This window comes from Dermacentor andersoni, chromosome 1 (genome assembly GCF_023375885.2).
Source record: "Dermacentor andersoni chromosome 1, qqDerAnde1_hic_scaffold, whole genome shotgun sequence".
NCBI classification, from domain to species: Eukaryota; Metazoa; Arthropoda; class Arachnida; order Ixodida; family Ixodidae; genus Dermacentor; species Dermacentor andersoni.
This window is the reverse complement of record NC_092814.1, coordinates 80035609-80062399: the sequence shown is the minus strand read 5'-3', so window position 1 is coordinate 80062399 and position 26791 is coordinate 80035609. Positions and strand designations below refer to the sequence as shown.

Genomic DNA, 26791 nt, shown 5'->3' with positions numbered 1-26791 from the left:
TCAAAAACAGAGACCGCGTGGCCGGCCGCTTAGAGCTTTCCCCGTTGCTGCGCCTAGCCATGAAGCTTGCGTGCCTCCTGGTTTTGGCGGTCGGCGCCGCCGCGCGCAGCATACAGCAGTGCGGCGAAGCGAGCACCTTACGCCAGCTACACGTCGTGAGTAACCGATCAACGCAGCCCGTTAATCTTCTTCTTCTTCTTCGGCCCGCCGATGTGTGCCGTCGCTCGGCGCTGCGGCACTCTTTGTCTCCCCTCGTGGCCAGTTTTCGCTCTCCGATGTAAATGTGTATCCTGCTGTGTTCCCAAGTAGCCCGCTGCGGCAATTGTTGCGCGCTGAGGGCCTACCATTGGTTTTGTTGTGAATAACTCACTCAAGTGGGCGTTTAGCTTGACGCTTGATGCAAATGCTGTGTGTGGCCGACTTGGTACACTGAAATCAGCCACATAACGCATTTCAGAAATCATATACACAAATTAGAATCTTTGGAGAGCTTTGCACCGTTTGACTTGTTGTTTATGATTTGGCAGGGTGCGTACAGTTATCGACAGTAGTGAAGTTACTTGCACGTGCATGCTGTGGGGAGGCATGGATCGTGGTGAAGAGCATGGCATAGAAGAGAAAACAATTTGCGCAAAGCGATCTGCTATTGTTTATTTCATACGGGTATGTTAGGTTTCCGTAATCAGGTAGCACGCGTTCTCGCACGATTATAGCTGCTTTGCAAGGCGTAATGTGGCTGTGCGAAATTTGTGTCAATTACTTTTTTCTATGTTTTCGTAAAAATGAAGGAAAAGTAAGCATTTTCTGGGAACGCTGTGTTTAGCCCGTTTACACATATGCGATGAAGCTATTCACGCAAGTTCTCTCTTCTGTTACCGTTTTCCTACAAACATCCGCACCCTATTACATGATCGCGCCTTATCACTCTAGGAAGAACGAATTGAGATACACGGCAAAATTGCCTTTGATTTGGTGACACACGTTTCTGTGTTAGTCCTATTATGCAGAAGCGGATTTAGCTTTTTTTTTTCTTTGATAAGAAACCGCTGTTAAAATGTTTGTGTCGAGGAGAAAAAAGAGGAAGACAACATATACGTCAATTGGTCATGGGAAACCCGTCGGTGTGAATTTCACTTCCTTGCCGTTAGAAAAGTGAAGACAGCAACTGAATAAATATTGTTAAAAAGACGCCACTGCTGCTGGGACCCAAATATTCTCAACTTCATTTCAGATTAGCGCACAGGTAGAAATGTGATTAAAGACAAGGGGCCCGGAGGGATCGCCAGCTTTTTGGTTCATTACCCGGCAAATAGTAATTAATATAAGAGAAGACACAAGAATTGTGTGTCATTGCGCTGGCGCTATCTGGAGAAATCTGGAATTGAAAACTTTCCTCGATTGTAGCTTCGATATTTATTTTTTTCATTGGCACTTTGGCACTTCTTTGAGACTTAAGTCGTTTTTCTTTTCTTTTAGCGATTGCTGTACATGAATAATTGTCCCTTTCAAGACCAACAATAATTATAAACGGGTAGTCGACCTCCACGTTTCAACTTCTGTATTCATTCAAAGTTACTTCCTGCTGCATTGCCGTGCTCCTTTAGTTATTATCACGCACAAATAACTAGTGGTACGCGTTGGTGCATGGCTTAGAGAGGACCCACTCCACTTTCTTTTCTAGCATCTTCGCTTTGGCATCGCGGATGGGCGCACATCGGAACGCTTGGGGGTGGCAAAAACGATTATTGAAAAGATTACGGCACTCAACTTTTCTGCCCTTCACGGCGGGACAGGGTGAGACGGGGAATGTGTAATCATAGCTGTTTCACATGGCCTAAAGCTACGTAGCTCAGAGTTTACGGCTACATCGCTCACTCTGCGAAACTTGTGCGTGTATGTTTCCCTAGCTCCTCTGCTGCCAATAACTTCGTCCTATAGAGTACCAACTATTGCAGCCGACTATATATTTTTGTATTTGCCTGCCAAAAAAAAAAGGAAAAAAAAGAACGTACGCTAGGAACTTAGCACCAACTCCAGCTATAAGCCTTATGTCCACTCTGAGCATGTTATTTTAAGGTTTTGCGCACTAGTTTTACGCTGCGACAAGCGCCTCTAGGTAATTGGTCTTGCGTTTCATAACGGTTTGTCGCTACGTTCCCAATTTACTCTCTCACTCTGCTGTGTATTACGGGCACAAAATGCAGAATGCCTTAAGGTATAAACCGCGATGTATCACAGTTACACACACTATAGACTTGTCGCGCTTCAGGTGTGTTCACGCGAGCTGCTAGCTCTGTGCAGTTAGGCATAGTGAAGTGGTGCAGTGTGACCCTAAAGCCATCATTTTTCATGTGTCTGCTGTGTTTTGGGACACGATATAAGCGCAGGCAGGTAACCTTGCATCGCAGCGATCACGTCCCACGGGACGCGTTGATGGATCCTCGCCGTTAGTTTCGTGTAAAGCCAAGTTTGAGCTTCTGGAAGGAAGTTTTCACAAAGCTTTACAAACAAGACAAATTCTTCCATAGGAAGTCGCAAACTGAAGCAGACGCATAAAACTGCCCCGACGAAAACGAGTCCCCTCATCTAAACGTTGGCTCCGGTCTGAGGCTTCCCTTGTTCCTCCACCCGTGCATATTTACACGCACACGCGTATCCTAGCGCGCACAATTTGTTTCAGGAACAAGATTTGTGAGCTTCACGCTTCTCAGGTACTTAGGTAACGACTTGTGGCAAGCTGAAACATTAGCGTTCACTTATTCTCAGGCGCATACACGAGAGTAACAATCAAAACCAAAGTTTCTTGCATTTTTAATGTAGCCTTATTCTATTGTGCTCAGAAGCAAATCCTCAAACATGTCAGACAGATATTTATTGAATGTGCGGGAACTCTTTCGTTCCCTTCTCTTGCTCATGGAAAGAAAACAGTACCCGACTTACCCCGAATATATATGCGAAAGTGTAGCTGGAGAGACAGTTTCTGCATTTCTTTTCTTAGGCAGGGACCTTTCAAGAGCAGTTCCATAATTATTACGCACGTTGAGAAAGGTAAATTGCATTTTCATACTCAATGTAACCTATCTTAAAATACCGTGAAAGAATGAGCCATCATAATTGTTGCGTTTCGTCACAGCACTTAACAAATAATGAGAGACGACGTTGCGACTAATTTCCGACGTTTTTAACGATGCGAAACAAGTTACCTTGCCAAATGCGTTTCCTATGCATGTTACGAGTCTTCATTTTCATTTTATTTTTAACGGCAGAAGCTGACGTAATTTCGCGTCTTTTAATTGCCGCTCGCGTGGCTCTGCGCCATAAAATTTGCTGCCTATTTATGGCCGTGACCTCTCAGACAGCCGCGGAGTCGACAACTAGCGACGCGCATAACTTACGGTCAACCGACTCGACGCCGCAGGCGTGAAAGGGTGGACGGCAATCGCGCCGCTCTATCGGCCGTCGGTGTCGAAGCAGTTCGCACGCACTTCGGCAGAAGCGTCGTGTGTCCGCCGCCCATTTCGCGCCGCGGCCGAAGCGGCAGCGCGCGCGCTGGACGCCCGACCGGCGGAGGCGGTGCGTGAAATACGCGGTGAAATACGAGCGGCGCGCGCGCCAGCATTCAGCGGCCAAGCAGCTCGTTCATCACGCGCACCGCGCGCTGAAAAGAACGCCGTCTTCGGCGCTCCATTGGGGGCGCACTGTCGCGCCGCGCGATCGGCGCGTGCGGAGGAGCCTTCGCGCGCGCCCGACGAGGGCCGGCGCGTTCCTCGAACCGTCCCGCGGCTCGGCGCGTACCGCGTGTCTGAATCGGCGTGCTTTCTTTACAATTCAGATTGCCTGCCCGCCCACCGTTTCTCTAAATGAAGGGAAGTGTAGATTAGAATGGATGTGACTCGTTCCGAGCACCTCTACTCATAACGCGTCTGGGGCAGCGATAATGCGATTGCCATGGCGCGCAACATTTTATAGCTGTTAGAAAAGCCGGCTACGTGCGCATATGAGAACATGTGGTCCCTTAAGCACCCATCTATACAGTCTTTAGCTCGAGACACGCGGCAGGCGCTGCTTCCTTAGACGGCGAGACTCCTGTAGGCGGTTCACGCATTGCAAGTTGCACAGACTTTGTCAAAGGTGCTTCCCGCACGGCGGCTTGCGTGTCCCCAGAGCTGTTGTTTGGAGCTTTAGCGCGGCTCCTTCGACATTCCTGACACTCCGAAGCTCTGTAGGGCCGCAACAAAAGATCCTTCGATTTTTTTTTTCATATCAATACACACGCCCATTTGTGTAGCTCTGGGGATTCACAGGAGCCTCGCCGTGTGGTTGGAAGCCAGGTTCGGTGATGCGCGCTGTAGTTTGCATACGCGTTCGACGTAGGCTGCAGTGTCACGTCAGAACAAAACGCGAGCGGAAATACACAATGTGGAGCATCTCGATCTTACGCTTTATTATTTGAGATTGCCAGACGTGTGATTGTGGTATAACTTGGTGATAAATGCTCTCTAGGCTCCGAAACTAAGCTTCTACGAACGAATGGAACTCAGTGTCACACACATGCGAATGCGGAAGGACGCACTCTGTACTTTTCTTTTATCACATCCGCGTTTTGTTACGACAAGGAGTACATCCCCCGCCCCCTTCCCCTCACACACTGCCACTAAAACTTTTAAATCTCTCTTAGTCGACACAGTTTACCGAAACGAGTTGTATCGCAACATGTACGCAAAGCTCAATTTGTTCTGCCTGTGCCAAAGATCTCCGGTTTGTTTGGTCTATTACAGATGTTTCGTCATGGAGACCGCACACCAACGTCGTTGTATCCCAATGACCCGAACTCACCCAGTGATTTTCCAGAAGGCCTCGGTCACATAACGCACGTGAGTATATATGTAGCTTGACATTTCGTGGAGACGTAGCGCTGTTGAGGTCACACCTTCTGTGAAGGCGAATCCGCGACGCGAGGCGTTTGGAAAGTCTCACGCTGAGGTATTGTGGACATTGCCTTTTCGTCCATCTGTTGAACTTCACTGCAATGCGCCATCGTAACTTAATCGACAACATTTCCAAACATTACTATTTCAAAGGTCAGCTGAATTTCAACAAATTTCAGTTAGAAACGTCGAGAGGGTACTGCTCATCTACGGCACTTATTCGTAGCCTCCTTGCCGCGTTATAGCCATGTGATAACCTAACCAAAATACTGCCGCAGAGAAGTTACGACTTAGTACCCTGAGTGCGTATTTTATGAAAAAGTACCCGCTCGACGTTGCTATCTGAAAATTGATGAAATCTTCTGAAATATATATATATTTTTTTTAGGATCCGGAGAATTCGGCCCATTGAGTTACGCTAATGCACTGCGGGGAAGTTTGACAGATGCTCAAAAGGGAACGTCCAAAATTCTTGGGCATGTGTGAATTTGTGATGTCGCTATGTTTGCTCCAAGAAGGAACTACCTGCACTCCTGCCATTGAAACAAAAAAATAATAATTCTAGCACCCAGGTCATCGCCTTTCTTCGTGCACTCCCCAAGCCATGAAAGCAAGGTAAGGAGAAAAGAAGAAAGAGGGGAGAGGAGGGAACATACGTTTCTCCCAAAGACACGAGCACTAATTTCGAATAAATTCTGAGCAGTACCGAGCTTTTGCAAAGACATAAGAAATTACGTTAGTAGAATTAAAAGAACAGCGTGATTAGCATGAGGTGAACTCTCGGAATTTCACTGGCCGCTGTCGCGCAGCAAAAGTAATCAAGGCGCCGCTGCGGAGCGGTCACCGACTCTTTGAGGTCGCGTTACGTACTCGGTGCAGCATCAGAGATCCAATAGCAGTATCCAACCGGGCAGTAAAGAAAAAAAAGAAGCAGTGATAAATTCGCCTCGGCGAGCCGTTGTGGGCATCCCCTTCGGTGCCCGTCTCAGAGACAATTTTGTCTGTTTCTGCCTGCGTGCACAATTTCACTTTAATCTCCCCCTGCCCCCCTCATTCGGTCCGCTTCAGTGGTGTTATCATAGAGAGAGAGAGAGAGGAGAAAAAAAGACCCCGTCAAAACCGAGCAAAGACAATGTGATGCGCGTTTGGCGACGGGAGGCATAAATCACTCGCCGCAGTTGTTCTGCCGTGGCTCTACTTAAATTTTACAGCATTATATTTCAAGCGAAGCCCGAGACGTGCGGAGTAGTGCGATTTTTCACGCGCCCATTAACTATAGCCCGCGTGCCATTATCACACGTCATACGACGCCTACCATCCCTCGCTGTCGCTCCTTCGGCTGTTGCACGCGGGGGCTACGGGAGTCGTCGTCTGGCTGCCGTGGAATTTTGGCACGCGCGCTTTCCTCCGCCGTGATGCATGCTGGCGCGTTCTGCCGTTCGATTGCGTCAATTCCACGTTCTGGCATCAGCCAAGTGGGTCCGCTGCAACGCCAGCCGCTCATCCTTAATGAGGTCGACGGAAACGCGCAGTGATTGCCTATGCAATTGAAATTGTATATCGGCCGGACTATGGCTGGTTCGTGAATTGTCTTAAAGCGACGCTTGGTCGTTCATCCGCAGGGCGGCATGGTTCTTGAATCCGCGTGGCCCCCAATACGTTAAGGCTTTAACATTTTTGTTGTGATTGGTTCTACGGTATCGATTAGAAATAACTCTAAATCCGTGTTCACCATCGAGGCATGTTTTTGGCAGCAGGCAATTTCTGGGAGCGCTGTAAACCTTGTCTCTAGCTTGCTGTCACGTATAGCTGGACAGTTTTATCTATGCAGATATGGTGAACGAGAAGAAAAGACAATTCAAGAAAATTTGTGGCATAAAAATTATGTTTGGAACGGAGAACTTCATCGTTAATACATGAAGCTGAAAAAAAAAAAAAGAAAGAACACCGTGATCTTGGATGTTACAGGCGGATTCGAGCCCATTGATCGCGCCATTAGCGGCGTACATTTTTGATTGCGCAATCTCTATGCCTAGAGCACAAGCTCTTAATGCGTCGCCTGCTGCCGATAGAGGCGTTTCGCTGATGAACGCAGCTTCGGGGCTTAGATATACGTTCACGGTGGCCAGTGACGTTGGTTGCGAAAGGTGTACACGGGCGCGTGTCGTCAAAGTTTTCTTGTGCGTTGAGCAACATAATGTTGAACAGATATTTTTTTTTATTTTATCTCTGGTTCTCGTGGGAACTGATGTGTGATATAAACTTTGCGTATAACAACTTGGTCGGCATTTCCAAACCTGAAGGTTTGGGAATGCCGCGTCTCTTACGTAAGTGTCGACCGCGATTGCTCACGAGCGCGGCGACCGTCTCGTTAATAAAAAAATCTGGAGGACGCTCAAGCTTCGTCTTTAAGAGTGGAACGTGATAGCATTCAAAGATCCCTGACTGCTTCTCACGCTTCCCGGCAACTGGAGCGTATGTAACCGTAATGTTTACCGGCAAATGCTGGCGGCGAACGCTATGCACGAAGACGGGCTTTCTCGTAGAAACGCGGACTCTTGTGTAGGCAGCGATGCGGCGAATGCGAGCGCCATCTGGAGGGAGGTGTTGCAAGGAACAGGGCGCGCCGCTCTGTGGCCTCCAAGATATCCGCGCGCCGGCGCGCGCAAATGGCGGACGCCGTCGCCGGCCTATAAATGGTAGCAACGCTGAAAAAGTCTTTTTTTTTAGTTTTTCGCGTGACAGAATTATGTTTTCTCGGATATTCAAATTACAATCCGACGCTGTCATGTCTGCAGATTGCGTGTACTCGTACTTTTCGATTCTTCTACGTATTTTAGCTTGAGAAATTCAATTAATTCAGTAACTTCCTTGCGCCACATGGAGAGCTTGGATATGAGTGGTTCGAAAATATTTTTCCCGGGCGCGGACGCCATCGCCGGACTTTCTGCGAGACGGGACCGTTAACGCTATAGCGTTGGTAATAGAGACTTTTAGCTTGTACGCTATTCCGGTAAACGGGAGCGGTTTGGGCGGATTACCGGATGGTCGGGGCGTAACCGTGAGCGGTGAAGCCGCCTGGTGTTGTAGAGCTCAACCAGACAAACGCATAGCTAAAACTGCAGTAACTCACCATATCCTGCTTCGCCACTCGTGCAAATTTTTGGTAGCGGCGTAATTGTGAACACGATTACGCCACTGTCGAAAATTTACGCCAGCAGCTAAGCAAACACAAACACAGAGCTAATTACTATATTCTGCTTAGCTGCTGGCGTAAATTTTCGACAGTGGCGTAATCGTGTTCACAATTACGCCGCTGCCAAAAATTTGCACGAGTGGCGAAGCAGGATATGGTGAGTTACTGCAGTTTTAGCTATGCGTTTGTCTGGTTGAGCTCTACAACACCAGGCGGCTTCACCGCTCACGTTTACGCCCCGACCATCCGGTAATCCGCCCAAACCGCTCCCGTTTACCGGAATAGCGTACAAGCTAAATGTCTCTAGTATCAGCCGAGCGTGTGTTCCGCCCCACTCAGACCGGTATACCAAAAATGCGCACAGTCGCTCAACGGAAAACGTCGGTGCGCGTGAGCAGCGGAAGACAGAACGCAGCCCTCGCTCTACTGCGGTGCCGAGTGAGCGGTGCTTGAAGGCTCACTATGCCGACCCGACACCGACTTCTGTCTGCCGACTGTCGGCGACAGCGTTTTTTCCTTCGTGCCGGCGCCTCTGTCACACTGTACCGATCCCGAACGATCTGCCTTATCAATTTCGGTTTGCCGACTGTCGGCGACAGTCGGCAGACCGAAATCGGTGTCGGGTCGGCCTAGTGTGAGTGAGCCGTCAGCCTGCGTCTACTCGGGCTGTCCTTTTGCAACCAAGCCGACAGCGCTTTTCACTAGCGTCTCTGGGAGACACGCTTATAGAAGAGCGGGATATCAAGTGCGGCATCTCAGCACGTGAAGTGTGAGCGGAGCGGACCTGAACGCTCTGATAAAACTTCGTGCCGATCGCTATGATGCATGTCGCTGCGCTCGAATACCGTCTAGTGACGTAATGCTTTTTGCATTGGAGAAGTTTTGTTGGTTTTGTGAATACGGGTTCAACGGTCATGTTAAATTGCGGATAGCACTTACGTAAGAAATATTTTGCGAATGCGTGTCTTGGGGTCGAATTCACAAAGCTTTTAGTTCGTAAGTGCTCTTTGCCATTGATTGGCCGGTCGCTTTTGCTAGTAATATGTCACGCATATTTGGCTGGAATATGCGCGTACGAACAGTTCTAGCGTAAGAGATTTTTCTCAGTACGGTGCCTTAGTTATCGCTAGAGACCGGAACTTTCGGCAAAAAGCCTATTTTTTCCTTACGTCCTTATCGTTCCTATTTAGCATTAAGCACGAACAGTGGTACTAGACACATTTTAGTGGCACCCTTATCGGGGTCTTATATATGCATATTTGAATGTTTGCGAATACAGTGCATTTTTCAGAGCATAAAAATACATTTTCTGCGTTTTGTCCTAGCCTCATTTTGTTCATAATGTAACCCGCTGGGGAACTTGGCTGAACGCACCTGATTATTACCACAAGCAATTGGCGGCGTAAAGTATGTACACCTTAGCAGCAGACGAGAGCATCGCTAAGAGAAGGGCTCAAACGGCGCTACGCGACGATACACTTGAAGGTGTGCGCTCGCTTCACATTTTTAGCCTCCAGGATTAAGAAACTTAAACGCTCGAGCACCGCTCTGACCCGGAATGTGAAGCTCATCTTATATGGTCAGGAAAGGTTCGCCACCATACCCAATGGACCTATTGTTGATAGGGTTAGCTCGAAACTTCAATATACCTCGGGAAAAAATCTCGTATTTCTGGTACTGAAAAAAAAAAAAAAACACCTGTCAGAGGTTCTGACCGGCGAACAGTCTGCAATTCCAGAAGGCATTGGATCATCGAACGTTCCGACACGTATCCACACCTATAGTACCTTCTTCCCTCCTTCTCCTTTCTTTCTTTCTTTCCCTTAAACCCGTTCCCCTGTGTAGGGTCGCAAACCGGACGGGCGTCTGGTTGACCTCCCTACCTTTGTTTCCTTCCTGTTCCTTCTCCCTCCTCCTCCCATGTACACGTACGTGCCGGTAATTTCGGTGCATGTTGAGCGGTCCTCTTCAGCATGCTGACAAATACTGAGCGAAAAAAAGGCACATAATGAACCCGAAAAAATCTTTAGACGGTACTTCTTTGCCTCTGCTTTCACAACTCTTTTTCCGTGGTGTCTGGTCACACTGGACTTCAGATAAATCTTGTAACGTACGCAACGTTTTATCGAGAAAATAAAATTAGTTTCACAATATAGAGGTTTAACTGGCTGTGTTCCTTAGAAAATAAAAATGTGTCCTTAAATGCACATCGAAAATTCTTATAATTGAACCTTTACATGCCCAAAGGATTATATATGCTTTAAAGAACAGCTTTAGTGCCTCTTGTAGGCGCCTAACACAGCGTATTTAGGGCCTAAATATCCGGTTTCTAGCGATTACCTTATCACTGTCTATCATTTAAGGAAAGCTGCTGAGAATCCTACAATCTCGCAGTAGCGTACTGGCATGGTCTTTTTTTTTTCTTTTTTTTTATTGAAGTGAATGTTAGGAGAGGTTGGCGCCTTTATGTGGTGGCACCGGCTACTCCTTGTCACTTGGCAGACGAAACAAATTTGCGTAAAAATAGAGAATAGCGACACTGAATATAACACTCAGTAGAATACCGGATCAATAAAAAATATACAGTCCAACAATACATGATTCGCAAAGTTCTGTGCATTAGTTCAGTCCACGTACGCATATATAAAGTCCGATGTTTTGAACAGCCAAAACACACAACAACACTTGTAATACACTCCAAGTACAGGACAGGATTATACATATTGCGTAAAAGTTGCGATCACCACATAAATCAACTATGAACCACGAACAACGTTTATGTAACTGATTTAGCGTATTCGGATCATCCAATACTTAATATTTTCCCAAAATGTTGGTGTCCTCTAAAAACTTTTTCAGAGCAAGAAGCGCTCTTTTTTGAAGGCCCGCAGTTGGCCATGGGCCAAGTATCTTTTTTAGAGTGAATGGTCTTCTGTCTAATATAAACAAATTAGCTTGCAGTACCGTTCTTTGTGTATCGTATTTCGAGCACTCGAGAAGAAGATGATGCACATCTTCGTCTGGACGGCCACAAGAACACTGCGGACTAGAGACACCTTTTATTCTGTACAAGAAGTGTTTCGTAAATGCAGTACCAAGACGCAGCCGGTGTACCAAAGTTTCAAATTTTCTGTTGTCTCTTAGAGTTTCCGGCATTGATAAGTTTATACATGGGTCTATTGAGTATAACTCCGAGTTTTTAGTTTGCTGGTCAAACCAGGTAGTTTTGCTGAGACGACAAGAAATCTGTCTCAGGATCAGACGGACTTCACTACGCAATAGGGGAAGATTGGTTGTCTCTGCGTTATTGTGCGCTCGATTCGCAGCTGCGTCCGCTGGAGTATTACCAGGAATATTGCAGTGCCCAGGAATCCACTGAAATGCAATTACGTGGTTCATTGCGCTTGCTTTTGTAAGTTCTTTGAGCGTCTCATACAATATCGAAGTGTTCAAAGAATATTTCTTATTGCTCTGTAGTAATGTGAAAGCGGCTTGCGAATCGCTAAAGATAACCCATTTTTGCGAATGTTTTTCTAATGTTATGAAACGCAAAGCGCACAGGATTGCAAATAGTTCTGCCATGGTGGAAGATGTCTCCCGGGATAATTTAAATGTTTGCTCTAGCGCTAAATGTGGAATGACTAATGCTGAAGTCGAGGAATTTTTATGACACGAACCATCTGTATAAACGTGGATGTACCGGGGGTATAATGAGTAAATTTGGAAGAGTGCCAGTTGCTGTGCGGCTACTATTAACATGTCTCTCTTAGATATAATCCCGTCAACCGATAACTCTATTTTACGGTATGTTAACATCCAGGGAGGGTAACTAACATCCACTTTGCATAATTTAAATCTTGGTAATAATGCTTTATGTTCTCGAACAACATCGTGAATTTTGCTTTTGTTTCTTTCGGTGAGCGCGATGTTTAATGGATGCTTCTCGTGTTGGGTTAAGATGCGATAAATATGTCGGCATGTTTGAACCGTTCGTATGACTGGAAATGGGGGGTGACGAGCTTCAGTGATTACTAAAGAACTCGACGTAGCCTGCGGAACCCCAAGACACACTCGCAGCCCCCTTGTTAGTAAACGTTGAAGACGTTCCTCAGAAGTTTGCAATAAACCATGGAGAATAGGTGCCGAGTAAGCAATTTTTTGTTTTATGAGGGCGTTATGAACTTGTAGTAGCGAAGAGACTGATCCCCCCCCCACACACACACGTTGTGCCTGCGAGTCGCCGAAGTACGTTTATTACTGCATTGGTCTGTTTTTCAATTGCGCGGATGTGTGAAGCCCATGTAAGTTGGCGGTCAAGAATAACTCCAAGAAATTTATGCTCTTTCACAAACATCAAAGTTTGCCCGTTAAGCCTAAGTTGGAAATTAATCAACTGTCGTCTAGTGAAAGGAAGTGCGGCTGTCTTTGCGCATGAAAGACTCATGCCTCTTTCTTTTAAAAAGGTGTCGATACTATCAAGGCCCTCTTGCAGCGTTGTTTGAGTGTCTTGTATATTAGAACCAGAGGCCCATATGCAGATTTCATCTGCGTACGGAGAATACCGTAGACCAGACAGGAGTTTTTGTGGCAAGGCTGATAATTACTTTCTGCTTCAATTGTTTCCATAAATATTTTTCTATCTTTCAAGAAATTTGATACCCATCGCAGCGTTCGACCGCGTAGGCCAAGCTCTAACATACCAGCAAGGACGTGTATGTGACTTAGAGTGTCGAATGCTCTTTGAATGTCTAAGAATACTGCTACTGTCACATTTCCGCAGCTTCGTTCATGTTCGACGTATGTGGCAATATCTAATACTTCATCCATTGTACAACAATTTCTCCAGGATACCGAAAAAACGAATTTTGCGTTCCAAATAGTGCAAGACACGAAGTTCAAAGCTTCATGTATGTTGAGAAATAAACGTCATTAAGGGTGTGCGACTGATTAATCAGAAATCACCAAGGTAAGGAAACGCGCTGGCGAAGACTGAGTGTGCGAGTCGTAATTCTAAAACCGTTTTCGTTTTCAGAAAGGCAAGAACGACCAGTACAACTTGGGAAAATATCTCAGGACGAAGTACGAAGACTTTTTGACGTACGATCCTAATGAAGTAAGTTTCCTTATTTTCTATTGCTCGTTTACAATATATTGCTCTAGCTGGAAAGAGTGCTTTTACCTGGGCGGAAGTGATGGGGCGAGCAATTATGAGCTTTAGGTTAGGTCGGCTCACTTTTCTGAATATACTGGTAGATATAGGAGCACTTTTCCTAGTTTATTTTCGCAGGCGATGAACAGCTAGGAAAAACAAATGACTATATACTAAATAATGAAATCAAATTTTAGCTTCCTTCCGCCGCTCTGAAGTATGCCAGACAAATGAAAGCGAATGACTGTAGGTGGTTCAGTGGGTACCACGTTTTGCTGCTGTCGTGGTTTCGAGATACAGAATAGAGAGAGAGAGGAAGGAAACGCAGGCAGGTCGCATTCGGTTTGTTATCCTACGTAGAGGAAAGGGCTTAAGAGGAAGCTTTAGCTCGGGTGCTCCTATCTAAATACATGTAAAAGGAGAATTCGTTTTTCTCTGCAACCACTGCTCTAAATCTGACGGGGTTTGCTGCATTTAAAAGAAAAACTTAAAATCTAGTGACCGTTGGTTTTGAATTTTCGATGTAGCTTGTCAATTTTTTATAAAAAATTGGCAAAAATCGCAAATTTTCAGAAAATGAAACTATCAAGTTTACAACTCCGTAACCCAGCAAGAAAAAATTATATCGCAATTCTGTGGATTGTATCTGATAGAACATCTAAAGCGGACAAAATTGATATGTTACACATGAACCGTAAAAAATGTGTCAATGTGTTATCAGAACTTTTGCAGAACCCTCGTAAATAACGTAACAAATTCACGTAAGATGTAAAATGACATATCAAATTTGTCCGCTTTGAATGGTCTAATGGATGCCGTTTACAGAATCGCAATATCTATTTTTGATCCAGAGCTATTAGTTTGTAAACTTCGTGCTTCTATTTTTTTTTTCAAACTTCTGAATTTTTTGAAAATCTTTTTAACAAAATTCAAGCCCTAAATCGAAATTACGCTTCCAACAGTCACTAGAATTTAACTTTCTGTCTCAAATGCAACAAATTTCATTAAAACCGGTCCAGGGGTTATCTCAGAAAAACGTTTTTGCGTTTTTACATGTATTTGAATAGGCCGCGTCGGAGTTGGGCCCAAGCTAAAGCTTCCTCTTAAGGGGAAGAGCTGGGAGAGGGAGCAAGGCAGTGCGCACAAGCGGGGAGCTCGAGATTTTTAAAACCGTCTGGTTTCCACACAAGTTAACAAAGACCAAGGCTGTAGGCCTCATACATCGCCCATCACGCCTACAATCGGTTACTGAGGTAAGTCGATTTAAGAAAGTTTAGCAATGCCTGCTTTGATTTGTGAGCCTGCGACGCGATGTATGAGGCCTAGAGCCTTTGTATTTGTTAACTTGTGTGGAAACCAGATGGTTTTAAAGAAAGTCTAAAGAGGGTCACGCTCGATATCCTAACGAGGACAAGATTAAAGAACGCGTTGTTTCGTACCAGCGGCAGGAGTCGCACATGGCCGTGTGTGCCACTCGAATGAGGAGTGAGTAGGCTTTCGTATAAGCCATCCCTAGCCATGGATACGGGAAAGGGTTGTTTCATCGCAGTGGGGCAGGCGCGATGGAAGCTGTAGCTGCAACGAAGAGTAGTCTATAGAGGCGAGACTTCGAGATACTCGGGTTCCACGAAGCATGCGTCTTGGTGTGTGCGAGCAAATGAAGACATCTCGCAGCGTCAGTTCTCGACAAGGATATGGGAACTGTACGGTTTCCTTTATGGGGTGTCCGGGAAGCAGCATCAGCAGGTCGGTACCGCCTATGCCGCAATGACCCGGCAAGTAGGAGGAAAGAGAAAAGTAGAAGGCAGGGAGGTTAACCAGAATAACGTGCGGTTGGCTACCCTACACCGGGGGAATGGGAAAGGGGAAAACATAGATAAAAAGGAGAGAGAGGAGGGAAGGAAAGAAGGAAAGAAGAAGGAAACGCTGAAAGATGACGATGGGCTTAATATGCTAGTTTATCAATAGGTTTATTCGCACCTTTGTCATTTAATATACTTTTATTAATCAATTGATGTAGCGCAGAGAAAAACGGAGTAGCCGAAGTGGTTTCTGTTTTACTTTTTCCGCAGCAACCCGTTTATAATAGAACAGAAAAATGACGCCATGTACGTAAGAGAGAGCGTGATGGATAACTCATATATCTCATACTCGTATAAACTGCTCATGAGTCCTGCAAACTCTGAAGAGCTGCCTTCGAGTCACAGAACAAGATCTGCTTTCGAAGTCATGCTTTAAATAATTTAGCAGCAGCGCGTAAACCGGCAAGTTCTGCTAGCGCAGAAGTGGTCATATGGAACACCTTGAACTTGATTGCGACAAGTACTGCCGGGGTGACAACGGCACATGTAGGGCTGGTGAACGAGACGATCCATCTGTGTTCTTTATTCTTTATTTCTTTATTCATGTATTTCCCCGCTTTGTCCGAAGGCGCTACAGCAGGGGGGTTACAAAAAAAAAATACATCTTCATTCACACTGTACACTTGCTCAGATGACAGTTGATTCCACTGAGCGATAGCTTAAAAAAATGAATTTGCATATAGGTTCGTCCTGGCCTGGTACTCCCTAATTTTGTACTTGTGGTCAGTCCGTCCAGCTATGTAATTTGGCTGCGTTAAGTAGCTTTCGCTATCAATTCCAGCTTTGCTATTAAATATTTGGTATAAAAGTTTTAACCGCAATTTCTTTCGGCGTGACGAAAGTGATTCCCAATTAAGCGCTTTTTTTTTTTTCAGTGCAACTATAGTTCCTACCGTACCTACCTAAGACGAGCCTGGCTGCTCTGTTCTGAATTTTTTTGAAGTTTATTGATCAGACATGTTTGAGATGGGTACCATAGAGTACAGGCATATTCCAAGTACAGGCATGTTCCCTCTCCGTAAACCTCGTTTATTGCGCCACTGATGAATGAACGGCCTTCGTTGCAATTCCCGGAGCCTTGAGGCCTGCTTGGGATTGTCGAAGGCACGACGAGGTGCCAGAGGTGCTCCTTAATGTGTCACAACAGTTTTTGAAAATGTAGCTTGAGGTGGGGGCCTTCGCCGGCAACGCAGCGGTATAGTTATTGGGGATTCGACCGAAATGTCCGAATGCACGCTCTGATGCTGTCAGCTCTGACGTACGCTGGAATCAAATGGTCGCTGGCGATCATTATAGTTGCATGAGTTGCGACACACTTTTTTAGTCCTCTATTCGTTTTATTTGTCTCCTCTTGACGGTAGGGGCAGTGGGAGCTTCAGGAAATGCATCTATCACTGATAAAAAGTGGTGAGCCTTCTGGGAAGAAACAGTCTCGCTATCAAGAGATGCAGGCGGTTATGAGTTTTATAGATTATTATCGGTTTGTGCGTGAACGCAATTAACGATAAATGTATTCGGGGAGACACTCAGGCGCTGTGTGCGTAGTCAGAGTGGCAGCTCGTTGGTTTCGATTCGCAACTAGGTTTGCCACATCTAAAAAAAAAAAAAAAAGCTTCTCTGCACTAAGACCGCAGCGTACTTTAAAGCACACCAAGTATTCCGAATGAAGCTGAAGTCCTCCACTACGATCGCTACGGAGACCTCGACTTATCGCACGGGCGTAGTATTTGGTCATAAAACACCATAAATTCTTGTAAATCAATTGACCTTCGTTTATCCGTCATTGATTAATCTGACCACATTCGGAGGTCCCGAACTATGCCCCTAAATTTATCTCGAGGGAAAGAAGAAACTATTCCGCACTCGGGAGGGAATTGATGACGGGTTGATTACGACTGCCAACGGTCTTTCTAAAACAGGTAACAGCAGCAATTTTTTATTCAAACGAGGGCATCGGCGCTGTTTTTTAAAGCCACTGTCCACACTTCTAGCAAGCCACATGTCGTCGCGCGCACACGGCACTTATGCTCGCCCTCATCGGCGTCTGTACCGATCGTGGTAGAACTATGTGCAGAGACTGGCCGAATGGTTCTTCGTGTGCGAGGAAAATTCCGACTATTCGAGTACGTTGCCTAATTCAAACATCGGATAACTTTAATCGATTCCACGTGTCCGAACGAGGTCGAATTAACAAAAGTCGACTGTAGTTGTAACGAACGTGCTGCATTCTCTTGACATGTACAAGAAGTACGGTGGGTTTCATGGGTGCGTTAGTGTGTGGTGTTCTAACTCGTGTTCATCGTCGCTAGATGCGAGCACGGAGCTCTGGCCGAGAGCGGTGCTTGGAGAGCATCCAGACCAACCTGTACGGCCTTTATCCACCGCGGGACAAGAAAGTTTGGAACAGTGAAGTTGACTGGCAGCCCGTGCCGATACAAACCATGCCGGTTGATTTGGATGGCGTGAGTTTACACTTGTTTCATGTTATGCGCAAGCACTGCGTCCTTCGATAAAGGAGTCGCCGTAATCGAAAAACTTGAGAGACACATGGAACATGCTTGTCTTAAAACGGAACCTATGTATATTTGTGTTTGTTTACCCAAAAGCGATTGATACAGGATAACTTCATAGGGGGGGGGGGGGGGGGTTAAATACTGAACATCAATATAAAAAGTGATGTTGGGACCGTATGCATGCATCGCGATAAAATACGCAGGAACTGACCTTAGCCAAAAATTGTGTCATTCACTGTTGCGATTCTATTTCGTCACTTGTTTTAGTGCTGACTAATTGCTAGTGGCTTTCTGCGCGACAGCGCCAAAAAGCGCCAATTCAAGACCGCCACTCACGGACATCCCTTACAGATGCTGTATGAAGACGCAATCTGCCCCAGGGATGACGAGGAGCTGGACCGAATTCGTGAGTCACCGGAAGGCGCTGAGTTGCTGAAAAGCAATGCGGTGAGTTTCCCTCAGACTTTCCGGCTTTACCTTTTCACACGACGTGCACTTTATTTTGATTCACTGATAGATAGTTAGGTCACAAGGAATACACACTGAACATGGCATGCTTATATTTAAGTGTGTAAATAATTTTCTAGGTCTTCTTACAGCTAAATAATATAGCTTGTTTCCTCCTCGCTGTTTGTGTGGCACAGTGTTGTAATTCACAACATTCCGTTGCTCATCTTCATTGTGAGGAATTCGACAAGGTATATAACATTTCTTACCCATTTGTACACTTCGGTAAATGTAGCACTGCTCGTTCATGTCATTTGGCATCTGACCAAGGAAACCTCTCCAAAGACCAATAATCAAGGTATCCTCTTTCCGGAGTGAAATGTAGCCCCCTGGACATTTATTCTGGTTACCTCCCTGTCTTTTACATTATTTCTATCTTTTTGTCCAGACTGGCTAATTTCTCCGGCGCAGTCTGTGGCGAATCCACGCTAGCGCCGCATAATTTTTCTCGTGTCTCGGGGAACTGATCTTATGTGTGGCATTCTTGTTCCAGAATTTGATGAATACGCTCCAGCAGCTCTCTGGCAAAAAGATGACAGACTGGGTCAGCGTGCGGGATTTGCTGGACACTCTGACAATTGAGGTATGCCGTGCGTTTTACAGAGCAATACACATTATTGGGCCGAAATTACATGCCATGTAAATAAATAAATAAATAAATAAATAAATAAATAAATAAATAAATAAATAAATAAATAAACATCTTATTTTATTACGGGATACGCTTAGTATAACTCAACGTGACTGCACTAGGAAATGCAAGTGCAACAAGCCTTCTTTTCTATCCTCAAATCTGGCGTTAATGCTTGTGTTCGTTCCCTCCGCACAGAGGAGTCGCAATCTGAAGATCCCGGACTGGGCGCTTCCACTTTGGGGCAACATGACGAGATTAGCGAAATACACGACCATTCTGAACTACAACAGCCCTCTGCACAACAAACTGCGAGCTGGTAAGATTCGAAACTGTGCTTTCTTCAAAGCATATGCTTGCGCAAGTGTCACCATACGCAGTGCGTGTGTGTGTGTGTTTTCGCTAGAACACTTTTCTGCCCAGGTGGACATAATTAAAAAAATCAAAGCAGTTCCTTTATTAATAATATTACTGCATCACTTCATTGTTGCGAAGCTTACGGCACATGTTGCAAGGTTGGAGGAAATCGTCACATAAGTGTAGTTTCCTGCTTCTGCATTTCAAAAACCCATGCAAATGGAAACAACTGCCGTCAAATTATTCGTTCAATTTACCCGATTGTGCATGCCCGCAGCTCGCAACACGGCTTTGTTCAATTAGTGTGCGACGTAAAAGCGCCGCGCAAGATGAAGCTGCCGTCGCATTTCCCTCTTCCTACGATCTCATTCCGATTGGCGCTGTGGGCAACTCCCGATTAGGTGCATAAGTCTATTCGATTTGGCTGCACTTGTTGCACTAGTTCCGTGGCGGTACCGTGCGAGTGCAGCAGGGTGCAGTGCCAGTCCGGAAAGTACAAGTGCAGTGCCTGGCACTAGCCTGCATGTTTATTTCGAAAATGAATAGAAAAGTGCAAGCCTTGTTGTCCGTTAGGCGCATTAAGCGCGTTTCGCGCAATGCGTCGTAGCATCAGCTCTTGTCTGAGACGAATTTTTCTTCAGCTTCGAGGCTTTCTTTCTGAGAAACCCGTATGGGTATCCTTTATATAGCTTCGTGCTATACAATTCGGGTGGATGCTCAATTTTTCCCTTTCATGTACTTTCCTCCACCTTGTGGGCTTCGGCAGAACTGATTTGCCATCTGCTCTTGTGACACGCCACAACCTGCTGCGGGGCGCGTCGTTGCTTCTGCTATTGTCGCCACATAGTTCTACGGGTGATTTTTGAGTTGGTGCGGCTCCTCGCGGTTCGAGAAATGTCTCGCTATCAAGTGTGCTGTGCTCAACGTTTGGCTCCTGTGCAGACATGCTTCTGCAATCCAGCAGCACTTGCCATCAACTGAGCGCAGGCGAACATTTTTCGATAAATGTGTGCGTGGTAAAACGGAGGGTACGCGCGCGCGCGCGCGCACGCACGCACGCACGCACGCACGCACGCACGCACGCACGCACGCACACACACACACACACACACACACACACACACACACACACGTGATACTTCAGTCGGTTCGTAAAGAGAGGAATTATTCACATTAATATATAAGCCAAACATGAAAGTAGCGGCGAAATGATTCTACGACATGGATACCAAAACATGCGAGTATGACTACTACTAGGAAAGGACAACAAGTTAACCATCAGTGATTGACAAATGTAGAAGAAGTTATACCATATCACTTCTTGTTGCTGAGTTAGTTGGTTCATATTTGGTGACGATTTACGAGACTCGGAATGATGCGAAGAAAACGACCGAACAATAAAAAAAGCGTCTTTCGTTTCTTGGCGCTTTCTGCACATTGTTTCGCACCTTTCGCACCATAACATACACTTAGGTTGGTGTGTCTATAAACCAATGCACTGTTCCAGCTAAATCACTCTTTAGGGTAGGCGACATTGGCGCGAGGCAGTGATATCCTGTGGCGGTGCGCTACGTATGCAGAAGGCATAGAGAAAGAAGCAAATGGCAGGTTATGCTGAAAGCCTAAGCCGAGAGTGGGTCCAAAATCGCAACGATAGCATTTATGAAATATTCTCACAGCCAGCACTTCATACAAGTTTCACGTTACTTCTTATGGCGCAGAGTGTTTTCATGCTCTTTGAGTGTGCATGTAGGGCAATGTGGCGACGATGGGCAGAACCTTTTACTAAATTGATATTCTTTTGTGATTTTCGTTCCTTGAATAACACAACAAAATATTACTTTGATTATAAAGCCAGAACGGCGCTGCTTATTTAACACCGGGTACGTTCGTGCACGTGGCCAAGAGTAGGCCTTGGATGGGCGGATAAAAATGCGAATACATATGAGGTTGCCTGCGGTAAGTTGCTGTAAATTCCAAGTCTTTTAATGTCACTTTTTATTTATTTATTTATTTATTTGTTTATTTATTAGTTTTTTATTTATTTATTATACAGTCCCGCATTCGCTCAGTGAGCATTACAGTGGGGGGGGGGGGAAATAATACATATGTTAAACAGTTGTAATTAAGGTTACATAACAAGAAAACACGGTGACGAATAATGCACTGCAGGCAGCATAACTATCTCAAAACAAAAAGGGGAAAAAATAAAAGGACTCTATGTACATATATACACATACATATACATACATACGCGTACATATATACACATATTTATGATGACTTTTATATTTTGTGGTCCGTGTAGGCAAATACTCGCATCCTGTGGAGTTACAAAATCTTGAGTATACTTTGACGGCTCTCTTTTTTTATCGAACAATTCTGATGCAGGTCTCATGATTAGAGAGATCCTGCGGCACTCTGATGCTGTCGTGAACGGAAACTCGAACGTGAAGCTGTACATGTATGCTGCGGTACGTATTTTTTGCCTCTCTGCAATGGGAGGAAGTGAGAAATTGCAGAACATGTGTTATTTGCAGCAATGAAAAATGTTGCCTTTGCGCCACTCGCTACGTCCTAAGCAGAATAAAACGACTAAATAAATTTACAGCAGCAGCAAAAATAATAAATAAACTAAACGCGTATCAAATACGAATGCAAGATAATCAAACAGTAAACGAAAAAATTTAAAATAAAACTGACTCTGTTATGCCACTCGCTGAGAATTACGGCGTCTTCGACAAGAAGAAAAAGAAAGGAAAAGAAAGAACGGGCGACAGTTCTCGCCTAGCATGCTTGAAGGGCCCTTGAGGAAATGTAATGCATAGTGCGGTGGCTAATTCTACGCTGCTGTCTTAAGCCGCGCGGCATCAAATCGCCTTTTATTCGGAAGAGAAGGCAGTCCCCAAATATGTATATGCGATACATTGTGCGCTATATCACAGGACGCACATTTCGGACTGAGGCTTCTGTGAATCTCGTGCAGCCAGACCGACGTATTTGCGGAAAAACGTTCGTATTTGTCAATAGTTGCCGTCTTCCTGAGCTGTGCCCTGGTAATACAGGACTTGATGCGGGTGTGTACGGAGAGGCGAGAAGCCATTCGCAAACTCTCGTCTGACGAATATTGAGTCTTCAGGAAGTGTTATCGTAAAACTTTGAGATAAGGTCGTCCGCGCTATAGGTCATCCATCGCGCGACGACCCGGAGCGGTGTACAGAATCAATATTGTTAATACGGGCAGAATTAAATTCGTTTGCCACCTATTTGACGGAATCATTTATTATTGGAAGCATAAAACAAACACATGCTGACGCAGTTCGTACACTTCCTGAATGCTCTATTTTTTCGTCGCGTATTCACAAGAGAGCCACACTGCAGTCACAGTATGGCTGCTTTTGAGTCCGCAGACTCAAATGATTCAGCTTTGCGCACAAATATTCGTTTGAGAGCGTCAGCGATCGCAGCAGTGCAAGTTCTCAAGCGTGCATGGCAAGCGTGCCTTGCTTGCGTTTCCTCCTTGCCGACTTAAACCTGGTTTCTTTCGAGGTTGAAATGAACGAGGTTATCTCTCGTCGCGTCTATGTATCAATCAAACGCGAGAGCTGAAGTATAGCAGCTGACAAGAAGTCTGAATGCATTAAGTAGACGAGCAGCCTTCGCCGAAATTCTCACGACGCTTGTTGGCGTGCCCCGTTTTCCGGTCTTTTCTTTGGATCATCCCTATCCAATGTTCATGCTGAAGTTTGTGCAGTGCTCACAGTTGGGCGAAGGACAAGGAAAGTGCACGGGAAATGCGCTGACTCTCAATGGACTTTTAATCGGAAACACACGAAGAAAGAAAGCTAACAGCACATCATTAAACCATGTAACAAAGTAACTAGTTGGGCTTGTTGGTTGAACATAGTGGAAGGCTACAGCGCGGGAACCGACGGAGACAAAGGAGGCACACAAAGTCCACAGACACAGCGCTGACTTTCAACAAAAAGTAGAGAAAGTCAGCGCTGTGTCTGTGTACTTTGTGTGCCTCCTTTATCTCCGTCGGATCCCGCGCTGAAGCCTTCCACTATGTCACACAAGAACAAAACGTTAGCAAACTTTAACGCACATTATCAATAGGCATGCGTACTAGTGGCAGTCTATCTTAAATGCTGCCGCACGTGCTGACCAAATATTCAAATTCTTTATCCCATAGCCGTATTGATGGTTGACTCACGCAGCCTACAGCTTTTTGTTTGATATGAAAGGCTTCAATTATTTCACGCACTCTGGGCCTCGATAGCGCCAGTGTTGTTTGGAAATGCGGATTTAAACAACATTCCCGGTAGTGAACCACTGTGTGGGACAACACACCTTCCACTTTGGGCTACGTACGTTTTTTCGCAAGATAACAAATTGGCTGGAATGTGCGCCAAGGCGAAAGAACAACAACAAAGTAGCATGCTAAAAGGGCCACAAAATGGGTGCTGTGTAATATGTGTTAGTCGTATGCGAAGTTGAGATCGCGTTCCAGGTTCTGTTATCTTGCGGCAATAGCGTACATAGGCCCAAGTGGTATGTGGTTTAACGTGAGGCGGCTGAGCGAGCATAAGCGCACGCTAGCAGAAAACCTGTCTCATACATGACATGCTTTGGAGTGAAAGGACAAAAACAAAAAGAAAACTGACACGGCACGACAGAAAGGGTAGACACGCGACAACTTAGTTGGCGCATACATGACGTGATTTAAGGGCGGCAGACATGGCATGGAAGAAAGAGTACACGTGGGACAAGCGCTTGTCCCGCGTGTACCTCTTCTTCCATGCCATGTCTGTCGCGCTTAAATCATGTCATGTATGCGCCTACTAGGCCGTCTAAATGTCCTTTTAAGTTGTCCTACTTAGCGGTTCACTGCTGGGAATGTGGCTGTACTCCGCATTTCAAAGAAAAAATGTTACTATCGAGGCATAGAGTGCGCGAAATAATTGAAGCCTTTCGTATATAACGGCAAGTGGAAGGCTCTGTGAGTCAACCACCAATACGGCTTTGTGACAAAGAATTTGAATAATTGGTCAGCGCGTGCGGCAGTCTTTATGCGCGTTCAAGTTTGCAAACGCTCCGTTCTTTTGTCACATGTTTTAACTATGTACTGTTATTTTTGTTTCTTCGTGAATTTCCAATTAAAAGTGAACTGAGAGTCAGCGTATGCCCCGTGTACTGTCCTTGTCCTTCGTCCAACTGTGAGCACTGCACAAACTTCAACGCGAATGCCTACCAACTGGCGCAGTTTTCCATCTTAAAGAATTCCAATGTGCTGGCCTTTGCCATGATCGACAGTGCCTAGTTTAACTTTGGTGGCATAATCAAGCATGAGAAGCTTTTCTTCATAAGCGTTCACAGTATCGTCCGGGGACTGCATAAACTTGAATGACAAGTAGTCCGCTTTTGGGCTGTCTAAAGGCGATCGAGGTAGAAAAGTAAACGTGGAAATGTTCTCTAACATAAACGCCTCTCTCAAGAAAAATGGGAAAACTTAACATATAAATTACTTGCTATGCAGAGAAATCAATTTCAGGTAAAGACTAACATATACGAATAAGAGAACTAGCGTTGTTAGTCACTTCACTGAAGCACTGAGACGTGCTATTGACTATCGTATACATTACTGCTTACTTCCAGCCACGCTCACTGAATTGTAAATGTTTGTCGATTGAGGTGCGGAGTAATTACTGTTTATTTTCGTGAGCGTTTATTAAGAGCATTTAATTGTGTGGGCGCTTCTTCGGAATTGTCATTAACAGAAATTATTTGCGAGTGACACTGTCTGTTAACAGTAAATGACCTACATGCTAAATAATGCGATCGCTGCCTGCCTTTGCTACTTGTCTCTCTCTCGCTCTCTCTTCATTCGAAAACGACTGCTCAGTGGTTGCTCAGCGACTGCTTATACTGCACACGAGCGCATCCACATTTCGTTCAGCGTTGCTTGATGTCACTAGCTTCAATCGATGAAAATTGTAGTAGCATCACGTTCGACATCACGCGCTCGAGGGCGTTCGCGTCACTTAGTTTTTGAGCGCTATAACTCTCGAATGCTCGCAATCAGGCGCCAGTACCGGCGCTCAAGTTACGATGTGATGTTTTAGTGGCACAGCAGTATTTTTCTGCTCTGTTCTGTTCTTTTTTTCAGCATTTCGCATGTATTTTTCTGCACAAGCTTTAAACGTACGGCCAACTACGACGTCTCTTACCTGCCCTTTTAGCTCTTCCTGGTCTCGGTTACTGAAAATATTATTTGCCTTACAGCACGACGTCCTGATCGCAGCGTTCACGTCTGCATTTGGGGTATTCAACCAGTTGGCGGTGCCGTCGTCGACAGCGGTCATCACCGAACTGCATGAAGATGCCGACGGTAACTTCTACATCCAAATGCTCTTTAAGAACGACACAACACGCAAGCCCTACAGGCTCGAAATCCCCGGCTGTGAAGGCTTCCGCTGCAACCTGAAAACCTTCAAGGAAATTGCCAAGCCGTACGTCGTCGAGGATTGGCGCCGAGAGTGTGGCCTCGAACCCTTACCCGGTGGTGTCGACCTGTTTCCTTGAAGCTGCCCGCGCTGGTAGCGCGCCCGTATGTCAGGAGCACGGCACTATCGAATTACATTAAAGCGGCTACCACGCTGCTGATGCCATAAAGCCTTTACGAAGGCTGTTTCTCTTCACAGAAGAGCGCTATACATGTATATTTCGGCGCCTTTTGGCCCACCTTCAGAATGAAATTTTTTAATATATACGACTCACGGGTGTTTATTTTTATTCCGACTGCAACCATTTACGCTGTATTGTCGAACCAGGTGTGACGTGAACGCCTGTGTTGGCAATGGTGTTCTGTGGTTGAAGGATACCCGACTATATCCCACCCTGTGCTTTGGACACTATCCCCCAACGTGACACTAGCACGACTGCGTGTGAAGGGTGTTTACCTGTGCAGTTTCGAGCTCTTTTATTTTTTTTCTTCCATAGGCACACGTGGAACGTTTAATTTCTAATTTATAAAACTCATATCTATGCGAACATCAATCAAGACTTTGAACCACTACATAAGCTCCTATACGCATGCTACGTATTTTCGGTTTAGCTCGTTCAGTCAAGCAATACTTCCATCAGCTTCATATCACCAGCGTCTCAAGTATATTTCTTTCTTCTTTGCTTCGGGCGGGGATGCACGAATGTATGTTTCACTGGACGGGCCGGACGTGTGATAGAAGAAACATGGGGTCGACAACATTTCGGGCATTGAGAACGGGGTTCGTGTGCCCGCAACCCTCACTGCACATACTCGGAACGTGTACAGCCGGATCGCCTGCTCTGGATGGAAATTCAACTGAGTCTTGGCGGGTTCGACCTGGAGCTGAACCAGCCCGCCAGAGCTGTGGCAGCCCGTCGTGAGAGACTTCACCCGCGGTGACGGCGACAGCTCGGGGACGCAGAGCCTTCAGGGCGGGATGTTATTAGTGCGTGCGAGCTCTCCGGGAGTTGCGACGTGCCTGGCAGGACGTCCCCGATTCGATAGGAGACGCGCTCGCGCGGCGTTCTGTACAGTGGCGCCGGTGGCCGTGCTAACGAGTGCTCAAGCCCTATAATTTGGGCCGGCAATTAATGAATTCCA

The 26791-nt window shown here is 45.8% G+C and overlaps 1 protein-coding gene across 1 annotated transcript; it reads left to right on the top strand.

The window, feature by feature from the left end:
• LOC126545977 (testicular acid phosphatase homolog) lies at positions 1 to 25918 on the top strand. The gene is made up of 9 exons (XM_050194028.3): positions 1 to 155; positions 4779 to 4874; positions 13157 to 13237; positions 17445 to 17597; positions 18000 to 18095; positions 18649 to 18738; positions 18985 to 19105; positions 21535 to 21617; positions 25429 to 25918. The coding sequence occupies exons 1-9, from the start codon at positions 60 to 62 to the stop codon at positions 25726 to 25728; spliced, it is 1116 nt and encodes a 371-aa protein (XP_050049985.1). The 5' UTR covers positions 1 to 59; the 3' UTR covers positions 25729 to 25918.
• Positions 25919 to 26791: the final 873 nt, after the last annotated feature.